This window comes from Onthophagus taurus, chromosome 11 (assembly GCF_036711975.1).
Source record: "Onthophagus taurus isolate NC chromosome 11, IU_Otau_3.0, whole genome shotgun sequence".
Classification (NCBI taxonomy): Eukaryota; Metazoa; Arthropoda; class Insecta; order Coleoptera; family Scarabaeidae; genus Onthophagus; species Onthophagus taurus.
The window spans coordinates 33217499-33229899 of NC_091976.1; the positions used below are offsets into that span (position 1 = coordinate 33217499).

The window sequence follows — 12401 nt, forward strand, 5'->3', positions numbered from 1 at the left end:
ATAGACTTACTTTAATAATGTTAGTTAGTATTTTATCATTAGCGAAGATTTCTTCATTTGTAATTGGTTTAGAGTTACAAATAGTAATAAAAAATAACGATAATAACAATAATTCCATTTTGTTTTTATTCTAAATTCAATCTCTTTAAGATGTTACCAAATTTTAAAATTATACAACTTTCTCGGAATGAATGTCAAGGCTATTTTGCATTAGCCGATGTTTCCAGTGATATAAAATGATATAACGAGCTTAACTCGGTCAGTTTTTCCTTTCGAAACGATTCTTGCACTCAAAATTTAAAACTCACCGTTTATTTTTAAAATTTTTTTTTGGTAAAAATTGAAAGAAAATTGACGCTGACATCTGTCAAAATAGGGGCAACCTAAATATTTTCTTGGGGATTAAACTCTTTTTTTAATTATTTGCTTATAAAAATTAGTTGAAATAAGTAATAAAAAGAAAATTAGTTGATTTAAGTTTTAAAATATAAATTAATTATTTATAAAATAAATTTATTAAAAAGAAAAATTTAGGGAATTTTATTCAATTTGTTTTGGCACCTCTGACCACGTGCTTTTAATCAAAAATTAATTACTTAATTCAAATAAAATCAATTTAAAATAATACTTTACAATGGAAATAGATATTTCCCATCGTACTAACCGAGAACAGTAAGAGAAAGTTAATTAAAATAATGTACTAATGATTAAAAATTATTTTTTAGGTTAGAATGTCTTCCTTCAACATCAACCGGGAGTAGCAAACTCGGAAATTGCGAAGTTTGCTCAATAATTGAGGCGAAATATACTTGCCCAAGATGCGAAGTAAAAACTTGTTCCTTAAAATGTGCGAATATCCATAAAAAAGAATTAGAATGCGATGGTTCTAGAGATCGGACTAAATTTATTCCATTAAATAAATTCTCCGATTTAGATTTAGCGAATGATTATCGTTTATTGGAGGAAATTAGTCGGTCTTTAGAGGGTTATAAAAAAGATAAAACGCGAAGATTTTTGCAAAGAAATATAGTTTTGCCACATGTAAAAAAAATTTTTTTTGTATTAACTAAAAATTAATTTTATATTTTTTTAGCATTTATATAAATTAAAAAATGGGGCTCAAAGAAGACAAATAACCTTAAAATTTTTACCCCCTAATTTCGTAAGGCACAAGCAAAACACAACGCGATTAAACTACGCAAAAGACACAATTTTCTGGAGAATAGATTGGATTTTTCCTAACTCAAATAACCTAAAATTAGTCGATGAGAAAGTTCGCGAAACGGAAAAATTATCAAACATCTTACAAAAGTATTTTGTGAAACAAGACAATTTAATTTTACAAGAAAAACTCCAATATTATCAATCCTTAGGGATGAGTAATATCAAAGTTTATTTACGAGCCGAACAAAAACCTGGAAATAAATTCTACGAGTTAGATTTAAACGAAAGTATTAAAGAAAATTTGAAAGGAAAAGTTATTATCGAATATCCAACCGTAATCGTTTTAAACAAAGAACACAAAGAAGTTGAAGTTATCGATTCCGATGATGATCATGAAGATATTGATGAAAAAAGCGTTTCAGGAAAAGTTGTTATCGAAAGAATGTTAAAGAGGCAAGAAAGCGAAGAAAGCTTATATAATTCTTTAAAAAATTTATTGTTTGTTTCTGAAAATTCAAACGATGAGATGGATGAGTAAATTTCAAACAAATTTTTGGGGTTAAGTATTAGTTGGAATTAAGAATATATTTTAATTTCTTTTTATATGTGATAATTATTTTAAGTTTTGTATTTTTAAGAATAAATTTTTTAGTTTTTAATTCATTTCAATTTATAACATAACCTCAAATTTTATTTAAAATCAATTTTAAGGTTATGTTATAATAACCTCAAAATTTATTTTTAATTTTGAGGTTATGTGAGTCTATGTTACCAAAACCCCAACAATATAAGTTCTAAACATTTTACTTCAATTTAATTAAGTAAAATTAGTTGTTCTAAGAACTAAATATGAATCGAATGAATAGTAGCTCATAATAGAAATAGGAAGTCAATGATTTACTATGTGATTGAGGAATGTAAGGGTATTCGAAAGGTTGTAAATATCAAATAGATAAGAAAGTAATTCTTACCATTAGAAGGCAATATTTGATGATTTTATCAAGGTTTTTATACATCATATTATACGTAGTTTTTCTTATAAAAATTACTTTATTTATCAAAGTTTGATTGACCATTTTGCCTCTAAATGAGAGACTTAATGTCAATATATGTAATTTGCCATTACAGTAAAACCTGGATATAACGGATCAATACGAGAAACGCAATGTTCGTTATAGCTCAATCTAGTTCTAGGTCTAGTGTTAGTTCTAGTTTTAATTCTAGCATGAAAACTAATACTAGTCCTAGAACTAGAAACATTCGGATTTAGCCGTGCGTCTCAAAAACTCAGAGTTATCATAAGGACGTCACCTTTTCCAACCAAAAAGATTTCACGGTATAAAAGAGATAGTCTGGGTAGATAAAAGCAACAAAAATTGTTGTTTATTAGGAAAACTTGTGTGAAAAGTTAGTAATATTGTGTTGATTATACGATGGATGTGATAATGAATGAATTCGATGGTATTATTGATCGTACTAATTCTCATGGGATACATTTAATGTGGTTTTAGACGATAATAATGAATTTCAGATTAGATCGAAAGGTGTAAAGTTGGTTGCATACATTTTATTTGTCAATTAAAACTTCAAATATTTTTTTAATTAAATCTATTTTATTAGAAATAACTTAAATACCGACTAGTTTTGACCCAACAGCATCTAAAGCTGCATTTATCGTTTTACCAACATAATCTCTAGCTTTAAAGGGTAAATCGACGACATCATTAACTTTTTTACCAAGACCATCGAAACCATGAACCAAAGCTTTTGCAATTCCACGATGTTGCTCACCATCGTTTCCATATTTTTCGTGTTCCTCAATCGTATCAACGATTGGTTTTAAATTTAAGAAATCAGCAGCTTTCTTTTGGGCTCTGTTATACATTGAATCAATTTTACTTATCCAATGTTCATGTTCTAAAACCGCCTGTTCTCGACCGTATTGTTTAAAATCTGGGTAATAACCTTTAGGCTAAAAGGAATTAATTGTAATTTTGTAATTTTTTAATGATATAGACTTACTTTAATAATGTTGGTTAGTATTTTATCATTAGCGAAGATTTCTTCGTTTGTAATTGGTTTAGAGTTACAAATAGTAATAAAAAATAACGATAATAACAATAATTCCATTTTGTTTTTATTCTAAATTCAATCTCTTTAAGATGTTACCAAATTTTGAAATTATATAACTTTCTCTGAATGAATGTCAAGGTTGTTTTACACCAGCCGATGTTTACAGTGATGTAACTCGACGAGCTTAACTCGGTCAGTTTTTCCTTTCGAAAAGGTTCTTGCACTCAAAATTTAAAACTCACCTTTTATTTCTTTACAAAAATATTTTTTTGGTAACTTTAAACCTCACTTCACATCTTAAAATCAAATAATTTGATTCAACCTCGTATTTTACTTGCTAAATAATAATTCAAAACTTTTTTAATCAAAATTTAGACCTTAATTTGGCGAACTCAAAAAAATTGCAATTCGTGGTGAATATTGAACGGTCAACGTTGAATTAAACCAAAAGAACAAGGCCGATTGGACTTCGCTTTCGCTTTCAAACTTATCTGGTTACCCCACTATGGTTAAAAGGTATTGCTTAAAGGTATCGTGTTATTGCAATATGCAAGGAAAAAGAAATCAAACGATTATTGAATATTAACGAATTCAGGGGAAAAGAAAGTTTTTGAGTTGAATTAACACCTTGATTGCATGTTTTTGTCCTCAACAACAAATTTTATCGAAAAATTAGCTTTTAATTTATCCCTCAATCAATAATTAATTAAATTATTTAATTAATATTAATCGATTCCTACATTACCCACTAAAACTTTAAATTAGAATGGTTTAATCGCTAGATGGAGCTACAAAGCTTAATAATTAAATAATTAATTAAATTTAGTTCAATTTTATTAAACAAAAAGAAATGTTAATATCACAAAATACATTTAAAAAAGTACGTATAATAAAAAAGTAATTAATTATATTTCTTTTAAGGTTATTTAATATTTTGTGGAATCCTCCGGAGATTTGGCCGATTTAAACGGATTTTGAAGCAATTTCGCCACCGATTGCAAAACAGTTATTGGAATCTAAAATCAATTGTATTATTATAAACGTTACTAAAAAAGATAAATTAAAAATTACGTTGAATATGTCATCGATTAATCTTCCAAAAGCGGTTGCCGGATGAGGATTTTTTTCCGTTTCGGTTACAACGGTTTGAGTTTCCCTTTTTTCCTCGTTTTCAACCTTCGGAAAATCGTTCGGATGCACAGAGTTTGCGTAAACATCATTAGCGGTAGCCTAGAAATAAATTATTCTCAATTTATGAATAAAAATGTAATAAAAATTAAGCAAAAACCTTATCAAGGACGTTGTCGTTAGCCGGTACAGCTAAAGTAACCCCTAAAATGACCATAAACGCGATTGATTTAATCATTTCGAGATTTTCTAGAACAAAAAGAATTAAAATAATGTTATTTCCGACCTTCACGATTTTAATTTGTATCCTTTAACTTGAAAGTTAATGCGTAAGTTAATCTAATATTGTCATTGAGAATAAATTAATGAGGAACAATCATTGCGATGAATCATTAAATAAAGTGGAAATATTATTTTATTTAACTTTTACAAAAAGAACGATTTTTAATGAAATGAGGAAATCATTTTCGAGAATGTGCATTTTATTTCCAGTTAAAAGTGAAAGCGAATCTTGCACCAAACAAAAATAACATGATGTAATTGATTTTATTTTATTTGATAAACTTTAAAACAAATCTTTTTAGTTAAAAAATTTAATACAAAATGATACTCACCTCTTTCTTAACGTAGCAGAGTCAAATAAGAAGAAATGGGATTCTTTCTTGATTGATTTAGTTACTTTGGAAAATACACGACTTACCGGTTTCGCTCCTGGTGGACTATTGCTATTCTCGCTCTCAACTTCTTCATTCTATTTGTGGCGTGAACGCAGAACGAATCCGGTGAACGTTAAATTACGTTTAAATTGTTCATAGATTCATAATTTCAATAAACAAACTTAAATTGATATTAAAAACTTTATTAAAGTATAAAACTTAAATATTACAACCTTAAAAACCACTTAATCAGTCCACGGAGAGTCATCGGGAGCATAATTCTTTAGCACCGTATCATACATAAATGGAAATGTGGCGTTATTTTCGCCGTTAATTAATTCAAAGTATTCCTGGTTGAAAAAACTGGGGAAAAACATAACCCCAGCTTCATACGATCTCACACAAACACCCTCATTTTTTCCGATACCAGAACCCCAACCAGCCCTCGATATATTTGAACTCGTTAATAAAAACCAAGCCAATTTTGATTTACACGGTGATATTCTGCAGTAAGTTTTAATATGGGGCATCGCTTTCGTTCTCGATGAGGAATCTGCACACCATTTCCTTAAATAAAATTAAAATTATTCACTTAATACTTATGACTAGTGATGGAACGGATAGTGGTTTTGCGAAAAGCCGGATACCGAATATTCAGCATCTCTTTCGGCCGGATATCCGGTTATCCGCCATATCTATCCGGCCATTATGGTTATAATATCTGGTGCATTTCTGAAGTGATACATTGTCACATTATTGCGTTATGTCAACGTATTTGGATCCAAGATACAAAATGAACTTTTTTGATGCTGATTTAACTAACGAAGCAACTCTAAAAAGAGGATACTTTAACTAATATTGGTGATATTTCCACAAGGATCCTTCACGAAATGAATTTTATAGCGAATTTTGAAAGTTATCGATGAAAATTGTAACATCGAAAATTTTATCAAAACTTCAAATATTGTTTTCTCAAAAACTAAAAGTTATTTTTCAAAATGGGTTGATTCATGGGAAAGAGGACACTTTTATTAACATTTTGGGATATTTTCATACTCATAGTCCAAGAAATCGATTTTATACGAATTTTTATAACTTAATCGGCGAAAATTGCGAAATTCGAAAAAATTTTCAATCATTTCAAAAATTTATTTCTCAAAAACTAAAAGCGATTTTTCAAAACGGCTTTTTGCATTAAAAAGAGGATACTTTAATTAATAATTGGTGATATTTCTACAAGGATCCTTCAAGAAATGAATTTTATAGCGAATTTTGAAAGTTATCGATGAAAATTGCAACATTGAAAATTTAATCAAAACTTCAAATATTGTTTTCTTAAAAACTAAAAGTTATTTCTCAAAACGTGTTGATTCATTGGAAAGAGGGCACTTTTATTAACATTTTGGGAAATTTTCATATTCATAGTCCAAGAAATCGATTTTATACGAATTTTTATAACTTAATCGGCGAAAATTGCGAAATTCGAAAAAATTCTCAATCATTTCAAAAATTTATTTCTCAAAAACTAAAAGCGATTTTTCAAAACGGATTTTTGCATTAAAAAGAGGATACTTTAATTAATAATTGATGATATTTCCACAACGATCCTTCCAGAAATTAATTTTATAGCGAATTTTGCAAGTTATCGATGAAAATTGCAACATTGAAAATTTAATCAAAACTTCAAATATTGTTTTCTCAAAAACTAAAAGTTATTTTTCAAAACGTGTTGATTCATGGAAAAGAGGACACTTTTATTAACATTTTGGGATATTTTCATACTCATAGTCCAAGAAATCGATTTTATACGAATTTTTATAACTTAATCGGCGAAAATTGCGAAATTCAAAAAAATTCTCAATCATTTCAAAAATTTATTTCTCAAGAACTAAAAGCGATTTTTCAAAAAAGCTTTTTGCATTAAAAAGAGGATACTTTAATTAATAATTGATGATATTTCCACAACGATCCTTCCAGAAATTAATTTTATAGCGAATTTTGCAACTTATCGATGAAAATTGCAACATCGAAAATTTTATCAAAACTTCAAATATTGTTTTCTCAAAAACTAAAAGTTATTTTTCAAAATGTGTTGGTTCATGGGAAAGAGGACACTTTTATTAACATTTTGGGATATTTTCATACTCATAGTCCAAGAAGTCGATTTTATACGAATTTTTATAACTTAATCGGCGAAAATTGCGAAATTCGAAAAAATTCTCAATCATTTCAAAAATTTATTTCTCAAAAACTAAAAGCGATTTTTCAAAAAGGCTTTTTGCATTAAAAAGAGGATACTTTAATTAATAATTGGTGATATTTCTACAAGGATCCTTCAAGAAATGAATTTTATAGCGAATTTTGAAAGTTATCGATGAAAATTGCAACATTGAAAATTTTATCAAAACTTCAAATATTGTTTTCTCAAAAACTAAAAGTTATTTTTCAAAACGTGTTAATTCATGGGAAAGAGGACACTTTTATTAACATTTTGGGATATTTTCGTACTCATAGTCCAAGATATCGATTTTATACGAATTTTTATAACTTAATCGGCGAAAATTGCGAAATTCGAAAAAATTCTCAATCATTTCAAAAATTTATTTCTCAAAAATTAAAAGCGATTTTTCAAAACGGATTTTTGCATTAAAAAGAGGATACTTTAATTAATAGTTGATGATATTTCCACAACGATCCTTCCAGAAATTAATTTTATAGCGAATTTTGCAAGTTATCGATGAAAATTGCAACATTGAAAATTTAATCAAAACTTCAAATATTGTTTTCTCAAAAACTAAAAGTTATTTTTCAAAACGTGTTGATTCATGGAAAAGAGGACACTTTTATTAACATTTTGGGATATTTTCATACTCATAGTCCAAGAAATCGATTTTATACGAATTTTTATAACTTAATCGGCGAAAATTGCGAAATTCAAAAAAATTCTCAATCATTTCAAAAATTTATTTCTCAAGAACTAAAAGCGATTTTTCAAAAAAGCTTTTTGCATTAAAAAGAGGATACTTTAATTAATAATTGATGATATTTCCACAACGATCCTTCCAGAAATTAATTTTATAGCGAATTTTGCAACTTATCGATGAAAATTGCAACATCGAAAATTTTATCAAAACTTCAAATATTGTTTTCTCAAAAACTAAAAGTTATTTTTCAAAATGTGTTGATTCATGGGAAAGAGGACACTTTTATTAACATTTTGGGATATTTTCATACTCATAGTCCAAGAAGTCGATTTTATACGAATTTTTATAACTTAATCGGCGAAAATTGCGAAATTCGAAAAAATTCTCAATCATTTCAAAAATTTATTTCTCAAAAACTAAAAGCGATTTTTCAAAAAGGCTTTTTGCATTAAAAAGAGGATACTTTAATTAATAATTGGTGATATTTCCACAAGTATCCATCAAGAAATTAATTTTATAGCGAATTTTGAAAGTTATCGATGAAAATTGCAACATCGAAAATTTTATTAAAACTTCAAATATTGTTTTCTCAAAAACTAAAAGTTATTTTTCAAAATGGGTTGATTCATGGGAAAGAGGACACTTTTATTAACATTTTGGGATATTTTCATACTCATAGTCCAAGAAATCGATTTTATACGAATTTTTATAACTTAATCGGCGAAAATTGCAAAATTCAAAAATTATCGATCATTTCAAAAATTTATTTCTCAAAAACTAAAAGCGATTTTTCAAAAAGGCTTTTTGCATTAAAAAGAGGATACTTTAATTAATAATTGGTGATATTTCTACAAGGATCCTTCAAGAAATGAATTTTCTAGCGAATTTTGAAAGTTATCGATGAAAATTGCAACATTGAAAATTTAATCAAAACTTTAAATATTGTTTTCTCAAAAACTAAAAGTTATTTTTCAAAATGTGTTGGTTCATTGGAAAGAGGACACTTTTATTAACATTGTGGGAAATTTTCATACTCAAAGTCCAATAAGTCGATTTTATACGAATTTTTATAACTTAATCGGCGAAAATTGCGAAATTCGAAAAAATTCTCAATCATTTCAAAAATTTATTTCTCAAAAACTAAAAGCGATTTTTCAAAAAGGCTTTTTGCATTAAAAAGAGGATACTTTAATTAATAATCGAAAGTGATAATAGCGGTTCCGTTAGTAATGAATGTGATGATAAACAATGATGAACACAAGAGAAGAAAGGAAAACTAGACGAAACTGCAACAAGAGATTTTATATATCGTATTGGGATTGTTACAATGAGGTTGCTAAGACAAACCTGATATAAATAAAGTTGTATTCAATGAAAAAAGTCCTATTGGGGTTGAACTTGATTATTATTTGCAGTGTCCAACACCTAAAAGAGATACTAATTCCTGCGAATGGGGGAATACCAAGTAATAGGTTTTTAATATCCGGTATCCGGCCGGAGTTTAAAAATTGGCCGGATACCAGATTTTTGCCGGATATCCGTTCCACCACTATTTAAGATATAACCTAAATGATTTGTGACATAACCTAAATGAATTATGACATAACCAAAATAAAAAAATTTCTTAATTAAATATTATTTTAATATGGGACATCGCTTTCGTTCTCGATGAGGAATCTGCACACCATTTCCATAAATAAAATTAAAATTATTCACTTAATACTTATGACATAACCTAAACGATTTGTGACATAACCTAAATGGATTGTGACATAACCTAAATAAAAAAATTTCTTAATTAAAAATTATTTAAAATTTTAATTTTACCGTAAATACGTTTGCAACCATAATTGTTTTTTATGTAGGTCTTTTTGATAATGTAAGCATCCAGCACCATCTTCTCCAAAATAACATGAAACAGCATCATCAACGGTTGGATAAATAATATTGATATTAACTTGAGGGTCCGGTATTGGCGAATAATTTTGTCTACAAGCTAAGCTTCGTAATAACACACTTTGTAACCAATCTATAGGGCGTTTTCCGAATGAACCCAAGCTTGAAGCTTGAACGTTAACTTCCCAAGAATCCGGATCGGAATCTATTTTACAATGAGAAGAAAGAAGATTTAAAGTTCTGTAAAAGTGGCACTTCGTGCCGTTTGGGTAATGAGTTCCCGGAGTTGATGCCACAAAAAAGACACTGCGTACATAAATTATTAATAAAAAAGAAATCATAAAAAAAATTTTTTTTTTACTTCACGCTTGAAAAATCTGCGTTTGAAATATATCTCATAAAATCTTTAATGAGATATAGTTTGTATGTTTTCAAATATTTTAATAAAGTCGATTTAAACCCTGTGGGGCTTTCTCCTTTATCACAGGGTGTGTTTCTGGGTAATTGAGGACATCTCGGACTCACCCATAACCTAAAAAATTCAATTTTAAATAATTACGATTAAAATTATTTATTTAATTACCCGTTATTGTAATGATTCCAATCTTCATAATACAAATTAGCTGTTGACACAACAATTCTTATAGAGTTATCGGTATAAACGTAAACGCCAATTTTACTTTAAAAAAATTATTAAATTGTACACTAAAATAAATGTTAAAAATTATCTTACCAATGATGATGTCCCATCGGATTCTTTAATTTCATTAGATGGTGTTTAACGTTAGGTAAAAATTTTTGAATGTAATCGGTCATATCGGGTAAATCCCAACCGTATACCACTGTTAAGGGTTTGGTGCTAATATCAAAAAAGGATCAAATAAAATTGTTTTTTTTTTTTTTTAGATATAACTTACTGGACATTATGAACTTTATATTGTTCAATTAACCATTCTATCTCTACGAGAAAATTTAATTGTAACGAACATTTTAATTCACCTAAACTTGGGCAGAGTAAATCTATAAAAAGATTTAGAAAGAAAAGGTTTCCATAAAAACATGTATTTACCTGAAAATGTAATTGAATTTTTTTGATTCAATGTATCATGCAATTTAGGTATCGTTGTGAAAAATAAATTGTACGGATAGTTGCTTTTCATTTTATCTGCCATGGTGTATTTTTGATGTTTCGGGGAATTTACAGCCCTTGAAGTGATTTTGTTTGAGTCAGCATTAGATGTACTTGGTTCATCTTTGCATGCATCTTTTTGTGTACTGATATCATCAATTCGTAATGTTTTTAAAACACTTAGTTGCTCCATAACAACTTGTCTACTTTGAGGAAAATTATCTGGCAGATACAAATTATCACCTTGTTGTAACAAATCGTTTACTAATATAAAAATGAAAGATTTATTAAAGAAAATACAAAAAAATGTTGATTTTGCTTACAATGAGGGTGTTTGTATTCGTCAAAATGATCAGGATTTAATTCACAACATTTTTCTGATTGTGGACAAACTTTGTTCATCTTTTACTAATTTTTTTTGTGAGATTTTAGCAAAATATACAGTTAATACTACGCAGATATAGAAATCACTATCTTATGTAACCAATTCAATTTATATAGTTATCATAGATAAGGAACGTAATAGTTATCTATTTTATTATTTATCGTGTTTTCCACTCATTTTTATGAGAAAATATTAATTAATTTTGAAAATTAAAACGACATAACCTCAAACGAGTTGTTTATGATGGAGGTTGTCAATTTCATAGTACCAATTTAAAAAAATTACTTAATTGAGAAACGTCTAAATTTTGTGATTATGTTGCAACCCAATTAATAATTAACAATTAAAAACAAAAAAATAGTATAATAGTAGTATATAATGTAATTAAATCAAAATAAAGTTATTTAAAAAATTTATTTAAACTTAGTGACATTTAATCATTTCCATTACCAACCTCACAGTTCAACTGATTTTCTGGAGTACTCATTTTCTTAAAAGGTACAAAATAAGAAACTTTGAATCATTCTGAATAAGATAAAACGAAACTCCTCGTTTTTTAGCGAATAGAAAAGTTTTGGCGATTACTTTGAAAATTAATATGCAATTTTAATAAAAAATTATCCATTAAAAAATAATTTAACCCATTTCGAGTTTCTAGGTTGGTAGTAACGACAGAAATTCCCTGCTAAATTAGGTTATGTTTTAACCTTAACGTTTATTTAAATATTAATATTTATAAAAATAATCGGAAATAATTGATAATCAAAATTAAATAAATAAATTTAATTTAATTATTTTTTAGTATATAACACAAGCTGTTTATGCAAAATATCAAAAATTATCGAATTTTACCTTTAGCTTTCCAAGCTAACCCAAACAGAACAAATTTGGTTGGAAGCCATAAATTTGCAATCAGAAAATCACGAATAGAAGCAAGTTGTTGGCGAAAATTCAGGGTTCAACCTCAACCCCAAGAGTTATAATGAAAAGTGTTCACAAGCTACATGATTATAATAATTATTATAATTATCTGATAATTATCTATT

At 27.7% G+C, this 12401-nt stretch overlaps 4 protein-coding genes across 5 annotated transcripts; 1 reads left to right on the plus strand and 3 right to left on the minus strand.

Annotated features, from left to right (window-relative positions):
* Nucleotides 1–552: 552 nt before the first annotated feature.
* LOC111425027 (box C/D snoRNA protein 1) lies at nucleotides 553–1823 on the plus strand. The gene is made up of 3 exons (XM_023058779.2): nucleotides 553–672; nucleotides 726–1041; nucleotides 1094–1823. The coding sequence occupies exons 1-3, from the start codon at nucleotides 635–637 to the stop codon at nucleotides 1700–1702; spliced, it is 963 nt and encodes a 320-aa protein (XP_022914547.2). The 5' UTR covers nucleotides 553–634; the 3' UTR covers nucleotides 1703–1823.
* An 893-nt stretch (nucleotides 1824–2716) lies between these two features.
* LOC111425052 (uncharacterized) lies at nucleotides 2717–3691 on the minus strand. Its single transcript, XM_023058806.2, has 2 exons — nucleotides 3187–3691; nucleotides 2717–3136 (listed from the first exon to the last, which is right to left on the minus strand). Exons 1-2 carry the CDS (start codon nucleotides 3292–3294, stop codon nucleotides 2792–2794), a joined length of 453 nt encoding a protein of 150 aa, XP_022914574.1. The 5' UTR covers nucleotides 3295–3691; the 3' UTR covers nucleotides 2717–2791.
* Nucleotides 3692–4053: 362 nt separating this feature from the next.
* On the minus strand, nucleotides 4054–5096 carry LOC111425050 (uncharacterized). Its single transcript, XM_023058802.2, has 4 exons — nucleotides 4980–5096; nucleotides 4526–4614; nucleotides 4309–4467; nucleotides 4054–4253 (listed from the first exon to the last, which is right to left on the minus strand). The coding sequence occupies exons 2-4, from the start codon at nucleotides 4601–4603 to the stop codon at nucleotides 4164–4166; spliced, it is 327 nt and encodes a 108-aa protein (XP_022914570.1). The 5' UTR covers nucleotides 4604–4614; nucleotides 4980–5096; the 3' UTR covers nucleotides 4054–4163.
* A 112-nt stretch (nucleotides 5097–5208) lies between these two features.
* LOC111425049 (probable tyrosyl-DNA phosphodiesterase) lies at nucleotides 5209–11455 on the minus strand. 2 transcript variants are annotated; one of them, XM_023058801.2, is made up of 8 exons: nucleotides 11294–11455; nucleotides 10911–11234; nucleotides 10759–10861; nucleotides 10575–10700; nucleotides 10425–10520; nucleotides 10203–10373; nucleotides 9773–10147; nucleotides 5209–5588 (listed from the first exon to the last, which is right to left on the minus strand). In XM_023058801.2, exons 1-8 carry the CDS (start codon nucleotides 11370–11372, stop codon nucleotides 5267–5269), a joined length of 1596 nt encoding a protein of 531 aa, XP_022914569.2. In that variant the 5' UTR covers nucleotides 11373–11455; the 3' UTR covers nucleotides 5209–5266. The 2 variants fall into 2 exon arrangements, with proteins under 2 accessions (XP_022914569.2, XP_071056640.1); XM_071200539.1 differs by lacking the exon at nucleotides 5209–5588 and adding an exon at nucleotides 5696–5853.
* Between the last annotated feature and the right edge of the window lie 946 nt (nucleotides 11456–12401).

Excerpts from the sequence above, each read along its gene's own strand:
- LOC111425027 (XM_023058779.2), top strand. The coding sequence starts at position 635 with ATGGAAATAGATATTTCCCATCGTACTAACCGAGAACA. Across the intron at positions 673-725 it reads CATCGTACTAACCGAGAACA|GTTAGAATGTCTTCCTTCAA; the intron begins GTAAGAGAAAGT and ends ATTATTTTTTAG. Across the intron at positions 1,042-1,093 it reads GAAATATAGTTTTGCCACAT|CATTTATATAAATTAAAAAA; the intron begins GTAAAAAAAATT and ends ATATTTTTTTAG.
- LOC111425052 (XM_023058806.2), bottom strand. The coding sequence starts at position 3,294 with ATGGAATTATTGTTATTATCGTTATTTTTTATTACTATTTGTAACTCT. Across the intron at positions 3,137-3,186 it reads TACTAACCAACATTATTAAA|CCTAAAGGTTATTACCCAGA; the intron begins GTAAGTCTATAT and ends AATTCCTTTTAG.
- LOC111425050 (XM_023058802.2), bottom strand. The coding sequence starts at position 4,603 with ATGATTAAATCAATCGCGTTTATGGTCATTTTAGGGGTTACTTTAGCT. Across the intron at positions 4,468-4,525 it reads ACGACAACGTCCTTGATAAG|GCTACCGCTAATGATGTTTA; the intron begins GTTTTTGCTTAA and ends ATTTATTTCTAG. Across the intron at positions 4,254-4,308 it reads TAATCGATGACATATTCAAC|ATTCCAATAACTGTTTTGCA; the intron begins GTAATTTTTAAT and ends AATTGATTTTAG.
- LOC111425049 (XM_023058801.2), bottom strand. The coding sequence starts at position 11,372 with ATGAACAAAGTTTGTCCACAATCAGAAAAATGTTGTGAATTAAATCCT. Across the intron at positions 10,148-10,202 it reads GCAGATTTTTCAAGCGTGAA|TGTCTTTTTTGTGGCATCAA; the intron begins GTAAAAAAAAAA and ends TTATGTACGCAG. Across the intron at positions 5,589-9,772 it reads TGGTTGCAAACGTATTTACG|GAAATGGTGTGCAGATTCCT; the intron begins GTAAAATTAAAA and ends ATTTTATTTAAG.